The 15,617-nt window shown below is 42.5% G+C and overlaps 1 protein-coding gene across 2 annotated transcripts in view; it reads right to left on the bottom strand.

The window, feature by feature from the left end:
• Positions 1 to 1,239: 1,239 nt before the first annotated feature.
• The window catches only part of LOC146042574 (pleckstrin homology domain-containing family A member 7-like), a 74,992-nt gene continuing 60,614 nt past the window's right edge, over positions 1,240 to 15,617 (bottom strand). The window contains exons 13-24 of one of the 2 annotated variants that reach the window (XM_083162628.1): positions 13,802 to 13,951; positions 12,728 to 12,826; positions 12,490 to 12,598; positions 11,053 to 11,162; positions 10,744 to 10,830; positions 9,557 to 9,608; positions 9,032 to 9,132; positions 7,876 to 8,055; positions 6,982 to 7,356; positions 6,232 to 6,323; positions 5,329 to 5,459; positions 1,240 to 3,531 (exon numbers count right to left, since the gene is read on the bottom strand). In XM_083162628.1, coding sequence (XP_083018754.1) covers positions 3,041 to 3,531; positions 5,329 to 5,459; positions 6,232 to 6,323; positions 6,982 to 7,356; positions 7,876 to 8,055; positions 9,032 to 9,132; positions 9,557 to 9,608; positions 10,744 to 10,830; positions 11,053 to 11,162; positions 12,490 to 12,598; positions 12,728 to 12,826; positions 13,802 to 13,951 — 1,977 coding nt within the window. In that variant the 3' untranslated portion in view covers positions 1,240 to 3,040. The remainder of the gene's footprint in view (positions 3,532 to 5,328; positions 5,460 to 6,231; positions 6,324 to 6,981; positions 7,357 to 7,875; positions 8,056 to 9,031; positions 9,133 to 9,556; positions 9,609 to 10,743; positions 10,831 to 11,052; positions 11,163 to 12,489; positions 12,599 to 12,727; positions 12,827 to 13,801; positions 13,952 to 15,617) is intronic. The other variant, XM_083162629.1, reaches the window with a different exon arrangement.

Genomic DNA, 15,617 nt, shown 5'->3' with positions numbered 1-15,617 from the left:
CGGGTTGGCGTTGATAGTGGGGGTGGCGTTGGGGGGTGCTTTTAACATAGTAAGCACCCATTACGGTGCTTATACCATTAATTATCTTATATGGGGCACATTTAACATTGAAAACACCCATTAGGGTGCTTATACAATTTTAAATTGTATACCACTGTATATGGCATACAATGCGATGGTATACAATTTAAAATTGTATAACATCGCCTGCCTTCGCGTAACATCGCATACCATCATATGCCTTATGGTCTGCGATGTGATGGGCGCTGTGCTAGGAAACAAGTACCATTTAGTCTTTGGATTTTTGAGACCCAAGGGCATGATTTTGCATTTTTTGGCATTAAACTGTAGTTGCCATGCTCTTGACCATTCCTCTAATCTACCTAGATCCTCAATCATTTGTTGTACCCCTCCTGGTGTGTCTACCCTGTTGCATACCTTTGTGTCATCTGCAAAAAGGCACATTTTACCCTCAATTCCATTTGCAATATCACCAATAAAGATATTAAAAAGCACTGGTCCAAGTACAGATCCCTGAGGTACTCCACTTGTAACCTTTCCCTCCTTTGACTGTACTCCGTTTACTACAACTCTCTGTTTTCTGTCCTGCAACCAAGCTCTTATCCATTCAACTATCTTAGAATCCAATCCCAAGCTTTCAAGTTTATTTAACAGTCTGCGATGTGGGACAGTGTCAAAAGCCTTACTTAAGTCTAGATAAGCTACATCTACAGCCCCACCTTGATCTATTACTTTAGTCACCCAGTCAAAAAAGTCAATAAGATTTGTTTGACATGATCTTCCCCCAGTAAACCCATGCGGTTTCGGATCCTGTAAATTGCTGGTTTTGAGATATTCTATAACTCTATGTTTTAAGAGTGTTTCCATCAGTGTGTCAACCTTTGATCATGTCGACCTAATGCACATCAAACGTTTTCTTGTGCTGTCCCTTTGCCTGTCGACCAATAGTGGTCAACCTATTGAATGTCGGCCATAATTAACCCATACCCCTTTTTATAAACACCTCCAAACGGTCACTCCCTGCCAATCCCTTTTCCATGAAATCCTCATTGCGAGTGGGATCCCAGCAGCACCTCCGCATTACAATCGCAGCACCCCGCTAATCACATCATTGTGATAATTAGCCATTGTGTACAAACACTAGGCAGATCGTTCAAACAACGATAGAACGATATTGCTCGATTACATCTTTGTTATAAATGAGTGCAGAAACATAGAAACATTCCTACTTTGTTGCTTTATTTGCACATTGCAGCTTGCATAGATTTTACAAAAACAGCTTAAAGCCTTAAACACATTCCCTTGTAAATTTCAATATTCTCCTTTATAAAAAAGAAGGTATAAAATGGTTAGCAGAGCTCTGCAGGTACTATAAAAACAAGTAAAATCGGTAAGAAGTAAATAAGGAGATTGGCACAAGGAATGGTTACAGCAAAGACAGTATTAGGCATGCTAATAAGGCAACAGACTGTCCTAATATTTGGTTTTAGTGGCAATTAAAAAAAAATAAAAAATGTATAAATGGCATATAACTCATTCTATGTAGAGACAAGTCAAAAATATGGTATGGGTGCAAGTTGAAATTATACAGGTCCTTCTTATGAAGAGCAGAAAACACTAGTTGACTGGTCAAGGCACTGTAGGAAAGGAAGACAAAAAAAAATCTGTATATGGTTTAAAATATAAAATGATTATACCCAATTATGTCATAGGACTAAGTTGATTTGTTAATTAAATATTTCCCTTGAACATATATCTGTCACTCAGGTCCTGTGAGAAGAGGAGGCTTTGTTCAGTTATTTATCTCGAGACCCCCCTACAATATGTGGATTAACCATCAATGGTTACCATTGGTGTTGATCTCAATTGTATACTACCATCAATAGGTGGACAATTGTTGGTTCCACCTTCCAACGGTCATCCCTGCTCTATCATAACTGGGGGGGGGGGGGGGGGGTTTGAACATTGTACCTTTGACGATAGAGAACCATTGACATCAATAGCAAAATCATCTGCCATTGGTGGTTAACTATCAATGGTTTGTAACCATGGATTGCCAAGCCCTTCCTCTTTGTATTTCTCATTTGATATTGGGGGAGATTTAGGTCATTTTATAGAGTGTGGAGAGAGAAACAGTATTAAGCAGTCAGCTTCTGTCATTGTTTTAATACAGTCCGTAAATTGACAGAAGCCAATTGGTTGGTACTTCACCTCCGTCCAAAATTCAAAAAAATCACCCCCCCCCCCATATTCTAGTTAAGTGCCTGGGCATCAAAAAATGTGCAGCTTACCCAGAGTGGAGCTTGAACAGAGGCCATTGTACTGGTTACACCAGAATGATGGTAGACCTATACACATATTAAAACTAACCAGGAAAAAAAAAAATATGAAATTCCATGACCTCACTACTCTATACAACAGAGCGTTTAAACATAGTTTAAAAAAAAAAAAAAAATCGCATATATAGTTAATGTAAGTTACCACAGCTTGTTTAACCAACTGAAACAAATTGCATACACTTCCACAGACAAAAATTAAAACCCCCTTCATATTAGAAAGTCTACTTACTTCACAGCGTCACCATACACAGAACTACCTTTTGGCTAGTGCAACTGTCCTTATAGAATAATCCTTACACCATCAAATCAACTTTGTTTACACAATATTTGGCCACCGCTGGTAATAAATTGTCTTAACACCTTACACAATTCTCTCTAGTGAAACACTTCCTACCAGTGTCCATAAACCACATTCCTTGATCTTCATTCGTTATCAACATTTTTACAGTCTCCCCTTATTTCCACCTCCGACGACTCCCTATGTACATTTATTTACATTCACAGACAATCTTTACAACATATCAATTCCACCAATCTACATGAGCCTTCAATATATATCTTCTGTAGTTCTACATGAATGGTTCCATCTTCATTACAACATCCTTTGCCCCCAGAGTTCCATCCTATGCGCATATCTGTAGCCTCCCTCTTCAACTCCATTCACACGAGTCCCGTACAAACTAAAAGCTGGACTGGAGGAGTGTGATCCGGATAGGCTCCCGCTCCTCCTTGCAGTAGTCAGTGACTTTGCTTATGCTCAGTGGGTTATAATGCAAGTCCTCTATGAGAAAGTCATAGTTTGCCACCTGTCCATTACACTTGGAGACCGCAGAACTCTCCTGTTTCGTGACTGGGCAGTGATCTCTGCTCTCGCTCTGTTTTTGGGCCGGCCAGTTCTCATAGTGTTGATTGTCTGAATGCAGATGACTAAATCTTTCTTTGGCTGTGTCAGGAGAACGCTGGTTTGACCCGTTTGAGAAATAGCAGGTCTCATCTTTACTTGATGTTCGCTCTTCCGGGTGGGAATGGGTGGTGGCTTTCACTTGGCAATGGTCCTTGGCTTCACGTTGATTTTTGCTATTGGAATCTTGCAGAAAAAAATCCCAGGGATACATTTCATCTGATGTGGAGATATCACTGTTTGTGTCGCATTCGTCTGCCAACGCTGTAGCTGTACAAGTCAAAACAACAATGATTAGGCGTTAATAGGTCTTTTGTCCTATCATTATCAGAGAAGCAAATCTTTTGCTGAAAACTTCCAGCCAAAATAGAAGCAATATTAAAGTGATTTAGATACAAATATTTCCAGGGTACTCTTTACCTATCACGGCGCCCATCGCGGGCATCGCGGGTACATTTATGTCTGCCTGCGACGCGCCCGACGCCCACGATTTCCCATTGAAACCCATGTTAAACATGGAAATCGCGTCGGTCGCGTCGCGGCCGGCCATAAATGTGCACACGATGGCCGCGACGCGATGCCCACGATTTGCCATAGGAATTAATGTTAAAAGGCCCGATGGACACGATTTTCATGTTAAATGGCTCAATGGACCCGATTTTAGCATAGGAAACAATGTTAAATGGGCTTTACAGCCCAAATACTTACCCTGAACTCTGAAATGGCCCCCCCAATTTTTTACGCCACCCCACGATCAACGTGAACCCGAAGCGTGGCGAGCGCAGCGAGCCCGCGAGGGGCGGCGGTACGCGTCCTCCGACCTTTTCATACCCCCACTATCCACGTCGGCGTGGAGTTGAGAATAGAATAGTGTGGCGAGCGCAGCGAGCCACCGAGCCCCGCGAGGGGACGCGGATACCTTCACAGGTAAACGCGTCCCCTCGCGGGCTTCACAGGTGTCCGTGGCGACGCGGACACCTGTGAAGCCCGCGAGGGGACGCGTCTAGCTGTGAAGGTATCCGCGTGCGCTCGCCACGCTTCGGGCTCGGTGGCTCGCTACGCTCGCCACACTATTCTATTCTCAACTCCACGCCGATGTGGATAGTGGGGGTATGAAAAGGTCGGAGGACGCGTACCGCCGCCCCTCGCGGGCTCGCTGCGCTCGCCACGCTTCGGGTTCACGTTGATCGTGGGGTGGCGTAAAAAATTGGGGGGGGGGCCATTTCAGAGTTCAGGGTAAGTATTTGGGCTCTAAGGCCCATTTAACATTGTTTCCTATGCTAAAATCGGGTCCATTGAGCCATTTAACCTGAAAATCGTGTCCATCGGGTCTTTTAACATTAATTCCTATGGCAAATCGTGGGCATCGCGTCGGGGCCATCGTGTGCACATTTATAGCCGGCCGCGACCGACACGATGTCCATGTTTAACATGGTTTTCAATGGGAAATCGTGGGCGTCGCGTGCGGGCATCTTTAGCCCGCATACGACGCGACCGACACGATTTTTTACCTCACGATGCCCACGATCAAGATCGTGGGCGCCGTGCTAGGTAAAGAGTACCGTTTCCAGTTATATATTCTTATAGTATTAATTTATGGTTAAATATAAAAAAAAAAAAAAAAAAAAAAAAATTTCTGAAAGCGGAATACAAACATTTAATGAAAAATTGTGTTTGCATGTAAAATCAACTTAAAGAACATTTAAACAATATTATATACACTACTCCTAAAATTCCATAGAATGATTACAGTATATTTTAGTTTATGTGCTTTCTGGATTAGGAAACTATTTTGAGGATTTTCAATCAATCCCTTCATGTGCAGACATATATTGAATGTGGTTTCTACTATAGCCCTGATTCTAATTCCTTCGGTCCCCCGCGTGTCCGCACGGAGGACCGAAGGTGAAGTACTGTTGTCATATGTTCATGCACTTGGCTTCTGTGCGGGTGTGGGGACATGGGAATGTCCAGCGTGTCATGGGAAAAAGCTGGCTGTTCCCATGCAAATGTGACCGTAACAGTGTGCCAGGGGCGGGTGGCTGAGGTCACATGACAGTATGTTACCTGTTATTATTTTGCTGCGTTCTGAGGCTTCTGCTGCGAGTGTGTAGGATAAGCTCATAATCCGTTCTCGCTCCCCCTCCATTGCGATGCTGTACCCTTCATCAGAAACTCTGCTAAAATCCCCATGAGAGCTGAAATGTTAAACAGAACAGAGCTGTTTCAGGATGCTGACTGAATAAATTAATGCTAGCCTCCGATAAACAATTAACTAATAAAACAAAACACCAAAACAAAACCAGCGATTTTCTGCCACCATTAAACATATTGCTAAAATTAAATCCTTTTTTGTTTCCTTCAACCATGAAACATATGCATATAGAACATGACCAACTGTTAAAACTGCAATATAAGGAACAGGGCAGAAAGTGCTAAGCTTTGGGGAGAGGTAAAGTGGAGAGAAAGAAATTGCCAGCCAAACAGCTCGACATTTTTCATCCAGGCGTAGATGTATGAAGCAGTGATAAGGGAGGATAAGTGAGCCACGGGAGAAGTGGCCCATGTCAAGCAATCGGCACAGAGGTAAGATCTGTAATTTGCATAATATTAAATTATACAGAGCAGCTGATTGGTTGCCATGGGCCACTTTTCCCTTTTAATCCCTACGTTATCTCTATCCAAGGCATAGTAAGATTCCTATATCTTGGAGAGAGATAAAGTGCCCAGAGTTAAGGTAAAGTATCAGCCAATCGCCATCTAATAGCCATGTTCTAGACTGTTTAAAAAAAAAAAATTATGACGGGCTGGTTGGTTATTTATCCAAAGCTTAGTATATAGGCCCAACAGGTACATACAGACACTTATGGTCAACCAATGTCTGTTTGTCAAGTGTCCGTTCAATAATCTCTAGTCTGACCAAACACACCACATGCATGAGGTTTTGCTGCTGGTAGATCACATAATTACCTGGTTCGAGACACAGAAGTTTTCGGTTTCATTTCCAGCTGGTCAGGATGAGGACTGGACTTTTTCTCTGTGGTTTCTTGACCAGATCGAGGCTGAAAGGATAAGAAACCTTCAGTACTAACACCATGGTTGCCTACCAGACCCCCTCCTTCAGGGAGAAAATGCTCTGTTCCTGGACTTCCCTGGTAATATATGATTGCCATTACCTGTGGGGAGCTAGAAAATTGATAAGAAGGTGTTTCACCGCAGGTGATGGCAATCATACATTACCAGGGAAGGCCAGGGACAGAGCATTTTCTCCCGCATGGAGAGGGTCAGGTAGGCAAGTATGACTAACACATGTGCCATTACAACATCAAACCGGCCTCAGATTAGAGAACAGACATGTCAGTGACGTTCCTAAAGTCCAGTATAGAGTGTGGATACACCTATTGTTCTGTGCACACACAAACACTTTAAAGTGCAGAACAGCATAAAGAGAAGGCAAGGGTTTATTAGAAACCCTTGCCTCTCATGATCCCACACCCCCAGTGTCCACCCTCATGAGGATGAGAGCTGTAATGGTGGATATAACACTGAGATTTCCAGTAAATGCAGTTCTAATCCCTTCAGATTCCACAATTCAGTGACTGCAGTAACACAGCCTCAAACCATGATCCACGAAATTCAAACTTCAGCGCTGCCGACAACTCTACAGAACATTTTAGACACACACAGAAATATGTGCTTGCAGTATATGAAACCGCTTACCCCCAGTTTATCATGGCTGCCATCTTGCATATCTTTTTTCAGTTGCATGCAGGCTGCAGTGACAATTTTACTGCTGGTTCTTAGTGGAGGAGTGACTTTTAGCACTGGGGAGATCTCATAGCTTGTTGTGGAGGTGACATGCTCAGCCTGAGGTTCCATTACAACACTGTATATGGGCTCCTCCTGCACTACAACATTGGCCGTTTTCTTGCCATTAACACTTCCCGGCTTCCCTTGCTGCGGAGTGGATGCTGTGCTGGGGTAAAAGGAGGCAGTGACCCTCACCAGTGCTGGTTTCCTCTGTTCTGCTGGCACCTTCTCCGATGGCTGAGAACTGGTTCCAGAATGGAAAGAATCCGAGGAAGAGGATCTCAGCTGCATAGAGGAGACCACAAATTAGCAGGGATCCATACTGGAATTATTACCGCGCCGATCTAAGGATTCCATCTTAAATGGGATATTCAGACACTGCAACAACTGTACACATCAATAGGAACACACACCTAAGTAGTTTAGCACAAAGATACAATTTGAATAAAGAATTCTTAATGTTTGAGCAAAAGAGTGTTCTGCCTTCCCAAATGTACCTATCATCTCCCCTCACCATATGTACCTACGCACCCTGCTACACCAAGTAAGGTCTTGTAACTAATGTCAGTAGTCAGAGACTACCCCCATGGCTCCACATTGGGAGAAGGTAGGAAAGTTATAGGGCTTTTTCAGCATAAAAAATGTTCTGAAAAAGTAGGCTTATACTCGAGTATATATGGTATTTGACCAAAACCAGCAAGAGATTCAGCTGCAGAATAGATTATAAACCACATTTCTACAATGTGGTTTACAACGGGAGGTTAGTACAGAACCATGTATCGCTAACCCGTCACTCACACTCACCCTGCCACCTATTGAACCGGTCGTAGACCTTTGGGAATTCTGACGTTGTGCCGTGACACCGGGTTTAGGTTTCTCATGGATCTGAGCCTCCTGGTGTCTCCGCATCCTCTCCATCTGCTCCTCGGCACTCATCCTTTGTTTTCGAACAGTGCCAACCTCTGGAACATTAGGGGGTGAAGCCTACAAAACAAAAAAAGGTGTTGTTAGAAAAGAGATACATAGACATTTTTTTTCTCTTTCTCTCAACATCGATCTACGCAAAACTGCTCATCAGTTATGTGCTGAAACCCATTCCCCCCAAATATATACCCCCTATACCTTGCATGCCATAAGGTAAGCAGGATTAACACTGCCAGTGAGAAAGGTTACCATAAAGCATGGTACTCGCACCATTAATCATTTAAACTGGTCTTTGTCATAACTGATCCACTGCATAAAATCTGTCTTCTCTCCTCGGTAAAAAAGAAGTGCTTGCAGGAAGAACACAATGGAATTAACCACTCACTACACTGTGTTTACCCAGTTTTAGAGAACAAAAAAAGGATCCGCTTTCTTATGAATACTGAATAACCGAAATATTATATTTTTATTTATAAGGCGTCACAAGTGGTACGCAGCGCCATACATATAGAACACATTAGAACAGTACAGGGTACACAGAAGTAGACATAACACAAAGCATCTTAGTACACAATACAGCTGAAATATAGGGAAGTGAGTGAGAAGAGATGCAGTCATAGATTGTAGGTGAGTAAGAGAGCTGTAACTGAAATGCAAGAAGAGTGCTGTGAGAACAGAACTGAATGTTATGTAGCCTAAAAAAAAAAAAAAAAAAAAAATGGATCCATTTTAACCCTTGAGTGCCAACATCTGTGAGCGATGTGCAAAATATCCACTAAAAACATGTCACTCACATTTGTTAAATAAATGAAAATAAAAAAAATAAAAATGGAAGGATTACATTTCAGGTCATTAAGCCTAATAAAGGTTTGCTTGGCAATTTTAACACCTATTTTGACAAATTCACTTGGCACTCAAAGGGTCAAATATCCCAACAAAGTTTTCGATTTTCAGAATATTTACTATCCAGGACTGTTCATACGGTCATTTTGACGAAATTAAAAGAAAGAAAATAAAAAATAATGATATGCTGTACCTTGGCCTCGAGAATCACTTTGTGAGACAAGGGTATGGATACCGGGCAGGATGAAGGAGCTTGACGAACGTCTGCTGTATGTTTACTGGGCGATGCTTGATCTACAATAAGAAGTATAAGGGAGAAATAGGTATATAGCCCTACAGTAGGTGTATACATGTGGTCACACAATAATGAATACTAGAGGCATAAACTGGCATAAGGAAATCTACACATGGACATGGTTTGTGTTTGCCTTCTATTTCAGTAGTGACTGCGCCAATTCATGGAAGTCTGATGGCAAATCAGTATTGCCCCAGCGAGAAGACTGAAGTGCATAAAATTTATACAGTCAACATCACGTTGATCTATGGACAAATTGGGTCCTTTATAGAATATTATGAAACTGCCCAAAAGAAATGCAGACGGTGAAAGCAGAACGGGAATTGTAATCATTTCTCCAATTCTTGTCAAAAAAAAAAAAAAAAAAACATTAAGAAATACAAAGACAAAAAGTAAATACATAAGAAAAACCACACAACTCACCACTTGGTGGCGATGATGACGGAAGTGCAGCCTTGCTCTCCGGCTGCTCATTCTGGTGTTCCATATTGACAAAAAAGGACAAAGACAAGAGCAATAAATTAATTCTTGAGTAAGCATGAACTTCAGTAAACAAGTCTGCTCCTTACTTAGCATCTAGGCTTCAAGAGGCTCCAGAACACATCTGCAAGTGATCTATAAATGTGTCTGGTGCATATTGACTCAATAAGTCACGCAGTGGGCTATGCCAGGGTATGAGTGAGCTGACCGGTTCTGTGCAACTCGGTTTGAGTAGGGTGGTTGTGTTGTTGCTGAAAATGCATCTTATTCGCATTACTATGTGAATAAGAAGCACAAGCAGACGGTGCTGATGGATATATGCGGCGTCTATATTCTGTTTGTGACCATACCTGTATACAGTACTGCATTTCTTCTGCAGATACAGAAAAACAATGTAGTGTAGCATTTCGTATGCAGCTGCACACAATATAGGCATGCTGCATATTTTACTCAGCAAGCTGCTTGTGTGTCCTATCTGCATGATTTTGCAGAGAAGACAGTTGTTTGAGTCAAGTCATGGCGTAACTAGAAGGACAAGAATGCTAGATGTATGTGTACACATCTGTAGTAGGTCTCCTGCAATGCTGTCGGTCTGGCACAAATATAAATAGCCACAGCATCCGCCAAGCATAGGAAAACCATTATCCCATGAGTTACCCATTAAAATTTATTATGGGGAACACGTCAGTAGTTAAATCAAAGTAAGAACGGCACTTTACAAAAATCAGGATGATAGACGAAGCCCAGATATTACAATAGTGGGTGATCTTGAAATTGTGTAAAGGTGCCCACAGACGCATCGATCCCGGTGTGTGTTCTGTGCTTAACTAGCACAATGTGTATGCCTTGTGCATGCGATAGAAAGCTAGTACAAAAAGTATGTGCAGCACATACTTTTTGTACTGTGCGATGAGGTGCCGTGGGAGCGCGCACCCCATCGCCAGGATCGGTGCGTGCGTGGGCACCTTTACATGCGCTGGCCCATCTGTTCACACCAATTAAATCACAATGTCAACCCCGATCCCATAAAAATGATCCACTGATATTTGTAATCAGAGCGAAGTTTGATATGTGCCATTAACTCTGACAGTTTTCGGTCTTGTAGAGTTTTGAAATAGAATTGTACTGACCTGGTCACTGGGCTGCCCCTCTGCGCCATTGTTAGACGTCTGGTTATCCTTAGGGAGAGGTGGTCTGGGCGGAATGGCGTCAGATTCCTTTAGAGATTTAAATACATTCATTATAAAAAATCAAGATACTTCCACAAAATGACCTCAGAAATGTTAAAATAATAGCTTGAAAATCAATATCCTGGGGTGTCACACCATTATTAATAGGGATTTAAAGATATAGTAAATAAAGGAGGGGGGGGGGGGCACTATTTCTACTTCTGCTGATTTAAATAGAAATAGAATCCTGCAAGAGTTAGGATAACTTACACTGTGATTTTCTCTTGGACCTAGAGGATGGAGACCAGAATGATGGAAAATAATGTTTCTCTGATAGGTTGGTGGTGTCTCGCTGGCTGGGGAAGGCGGGTTCATCATGGCTGAATTATATTAGAAAAAAAAATGATAATTAGTAAAGAAAAACTGTAATTTCATTATTAACAAGACTATGGGGCTATCCTACTGCAGGCGGTAATTTACTGCCCTGCACAAATGGGCTATTTCACAGATTGTCAACATAGGGCTATCCAATTAAAGCCCATTTTTACTGTGGCGGGTTCTCAGACTAATTGGCTAGCCCCCAGGGGATCTTTTTGCTGCGATAATTTACCACAGCTAATTGTATACCCCATAAGGGTGAAATTCAATAAAACCGTGAGCACTTCCAGAATGACATCTGTGAGGTAGGTCTCAGAGGCTGGTTCCTTCTTACCGTCTATGAAGGTACAAGCCATGGTTGATCTAACATAACTGGCCTAAGGATGCTCAAACTCAGGCTTCTAATGCAGCAGGTTTTTAAACCATTACAATTTAGTAAACTTAAAATTACATTGAAAACAGTAATTCATATGGGCAAGTTAATGGGGGGGGGCCTTAGGGGGGTATGCAATATGCCGCCGCTATTTCCGACGTGGGAAATAGCGGCGGCTCCCTATTCAATGCTGTCATTAACGACAGCATTGATGCATGATCACGGCAGAACGGGCACGACTTCAGAAGCTGTCGGGCCCGTTCTGCCGATAACGGCCGTGAATTGTTGTGATCCAGGCCGCAGATCGACAATCCACGGCCGTTTTCACGGCCACACCCTCTTTGTGCCCATCGGCAGGTGACACATTGGATCCTGTCTGTCGTTATGTGGTCAATCTGACCGCAAACAGGCCAGGATCACGGCTGTCGGCGGGGATCGACAGCCGTGATCCCAGATTGCATACCCCCCTTAGACTTTGGAGTTTGAGTGACCCTGTAGGACTGCTTTATCTTCAGGTCACCCTGATATTAAAGTTGGTATCCTAGAGTGAGAATTATCAAAATTTTCTCAAGACGACAACTAGAGAGACTTTCACCATAGCAATCTAATTTGATTCTAGTAACAATTTTTTAGAATGTAATAGAAGATAGATAATAATCAGATTGGTTATAATGGGCAACTTGTCCTCGTTAGAAGATTTGCTAGACCCTTTGCATACGAGTCTAGAGATCCATACAAGGGAAAACCACTGACAATAAGATACGCAAGTACAGACTGTAGAGACAAATTCGGCATTGGTCTACAACCAATGCAGCCTTAAATGTAAACTTAAAGTATAGTACAGCACACACAAACACATTGACTATGTCGGCAGATAAAACCTCAAATCTAGATAAAAATGGAGTCTAAAATGAATACAACCAGAGAGAAATAAAGATATATCTACAATTCCATACCAGGGTGTCTTGCAGGATCTGGAAGCATATGAAAATTGGTTTTGTTAAACCGAAGACCAGAAATGATGTCATTGATCATCCAAAGGTCTCGCTGAGCAGCGACTTGGTCCTGTTATAAAAACACATGAAAATAAATGAACAAAAGCTTTTAAAGGTTTTGCATAAAACTATTAGGTAAGGAATTTACTGAGATAGACTGAAACGTGTGATGGAGGCAGGTTAAAGTGGTGCCTAGTACCTGTGGGTGTCCAATCTGACTGACACGCTCCAACGTCTCTCTCACCGTATGCAGTTCATTTTCAAGAACTCTGTACTCCTCCCAGGCTCTCTCCCTCTCCTGAGTAAGAGAAAGAACATACATGAGCGCTGCCATTTGCATTCTAGGAGAGGAAGCAATTTTTAGGAGGCTGTTGCTTATCAGTGTCACCAAAAAGTTGAAAGAGTCTAACTTTGTAAACATAACAAAAGTCAAATTCACTAGTAGTTTATGACCACGTCATTATTCTTATCTTTTACAGTCGGTTTAGCGTCATTTAGGATTTAAAATAAAATCACAACAATGCTTTTCTGTGAGTTTAGGATATTTTTGGGTGTGGTATATTAGGTTGACCCCAAAAGACAGACAAGCACAAGGTGGTCATACACAAGGTGGTCAATGTGGAGGTGATTGACACATGAAATGGTCAACATGAGTATTTCAGATTTTCTTGTCGTCAATTTGTAGATTTAACAACCTCCAAATTAGTGTAGTTGCTCGCCATGCTTTGGGCAAGGTGCCTCAATCCGCTACTGCTGCACTTGGCACACTTTACGGTTACCATTTGGCATCCACGTCAATGGTAACGTATGAGAAAGTTATTAAAAGACAGCAAACAAATCTGCACGCGTTCACCTTTAGCCATATTGTCTCAACCTCTACTGACCTAAATATGGTCTCCTATCATCCAGAGCCTGAAGCTTTTCTCAGTATTGTATTACTTAGAGTTTGCCCAGGCATGAGCCTTTCCACCGGGTATTACGCTCCGTCCGTTAGGATTTCGTCATCATTCCAATATCAGAATCCGGACTGTTAAATGCCAGACAGTTGGGATCCCAACTGACAGGGGCTATTCTCCCTCGTGGGGGGCCATGACCCCCATAAAAGGAAGAATAGCGGGCTGCTAGGGGCTTTGTTGCACATGCCCCCCTGTTGGGAGTACCGGCAGTCACGATTCCGATGTCTGACTAATGACCAATCAACCATAATGTGGGTGAAAGCCACAAATAGAACAAATTCAGTTTCTTCAAATCCTGTGAGCAGCTATATACCCACCAGAGACAGGTCACACAGCCTGGCCCGCACGTATACCAGGTCATCCTGCAGCAGCCTCTGCTGGTACCAGATGTTCTCAACCACTTGCTCCTGACCCCGGAACTCCTCGAGGTGCTGATGTGTCAGCTGAAGAGCATCCTCCAGTTTCTCCTAATAAGCACAATATAAAATATCAATAAAAAGTTCAAACTGTAAAATAGAAATGCAAAAACTAGATATAAAAGGTAACCACTATTGGGCTTGCACAGCAATGAACTACGCTCTGTCTTTGCATCATGAATTTGTGTCCTAATTCACCTTGTGTATTTTTGCCATATGGTGCAAGACTCTTGATGCTCCACCATGGGAATGGATTGGTACATTCCTAATATTTGGGTCTAATTCGCTCACACTGTATCAGGTGCCCTTAATTATTCTACACAGAATGAGGTCTTTTTACCCGGAATCACTAACAGAAGTACCTGAAGTGCCAGTAGTCAGTGTATCTTTACAGTGTACATTTGTCATATTAGTAATGTGAATAACATGCATATTTTGAGGAGAAAAAAAAAAAAAGACCCTTCCAATGGGACACTTGGTGTAGTTATGTAGCAAAGTCCCAGGCCTGAGCGAAGGTGTATGGGGACACATCTGTATATTGCCATGTCGCACAAGGATTGCGTCAGAAGAGGACTATATATAAGTATGGGCTATGTAGCCTCTTTCCAGTTAGAGGCAGAATGTGGAGAAAAACAACATTGCAAAACTTCAGGAAGGGAGGAGGGTTCTTAAAAATATAACTTTGAGACATGTAGATAAGCTAAAATATGCTGGGTATGAAGTGTATTTTTTGCACCCAATATTAGTGTTTGTATACCCTCATGACGGTAGACGTATAGCATACCAGCTGCATAGGCTACAGACAAATGCAATAGCGGTGCGGTCCGGCACTCACTCCTCTGTGTCAGCTGCCCCGGTGCCCATCAGGTTGTTAGGATAATAGAAGAAAGAGACTGGCACTCGAGGGTCTTGTAAAAACCAGTGTATTCACAGCAAGTGAAAAGACATCCAACGTTTCGGGGCTGCGCCCCTTTGTCAAGGTGTATGTGGTAACCATACACCTTGACAAAGGGGCTCAGCTCCGAAACTCGGACGACTTGAAATAACTGGTGACCACACAAGTTCAAGATCTTTCGAGATTTAATCTCGTCATCAGGATGACGAGATTAAATCTCGAAAGATCTTGAACCTGTGTGGTCTCCAGTTATTTCAAGTCGTCCGAGTGCCGCCAATCTTCCAGTTATATTTGCCAACCCAGTCGGGCTAGTGCTTGGGAAGGCACCGGGCGCCAATATAATCACAAAGCAGAGGAGTGCCGGGAAGTGTTCAATCTGTGCCAATATTCTAACAATTAAGCATTAAAAGCTGGTCTGACCCGCACACTTAGAATCACATCTACGCTCCACACACTACAAGGTGAGAGATGGGAAAATAATTTTGCGTGTGACCAATCCCAGCTAGCATTCATTCAATTAAAGAGTTTGTTTTTGTCAGCAGAAATATGCACCGCCTACGTGTAGGCTTCCAGATGCTGTTAAACTAAACATCTCAGAGTGCCCTGGTGTTCTTGGATGTGTAGTTCCACACCAGCTGGAGTCCTGCATGTTGAATATCCTGACAATTAAATGTATTTACTGATGTTTCCACTTGAAGACTAAGGTTTAAAGCTTGTTTTTACAGTTCTTGCAATCTTACAGAACAGAACAAACTACTGTATATGTAACCTGAGGGAAGTGTCACTGTGGGGGGAGGGAAGTGTACACATTCTCCAACACCA

The sequence above is a fragment of the Crinia signifera genome, chromosome 19, assembly GCF_055691185.1.
Source record: "Crinia signifera chromosome 19, ASM5569118v1, whole genome shotgun sequence".
Taxonomy (NCBI): domain Eukaryota; kingdom Metazoa; phylum Chordata; class Amphibia; order Anura; family Myobatrachidae; genus Crinia; species Crinia signifera.
Note: the sequence above shows the minus strand (reverse complement) of the source record. Positions and strands in the feature narration are given on the sequence as shown.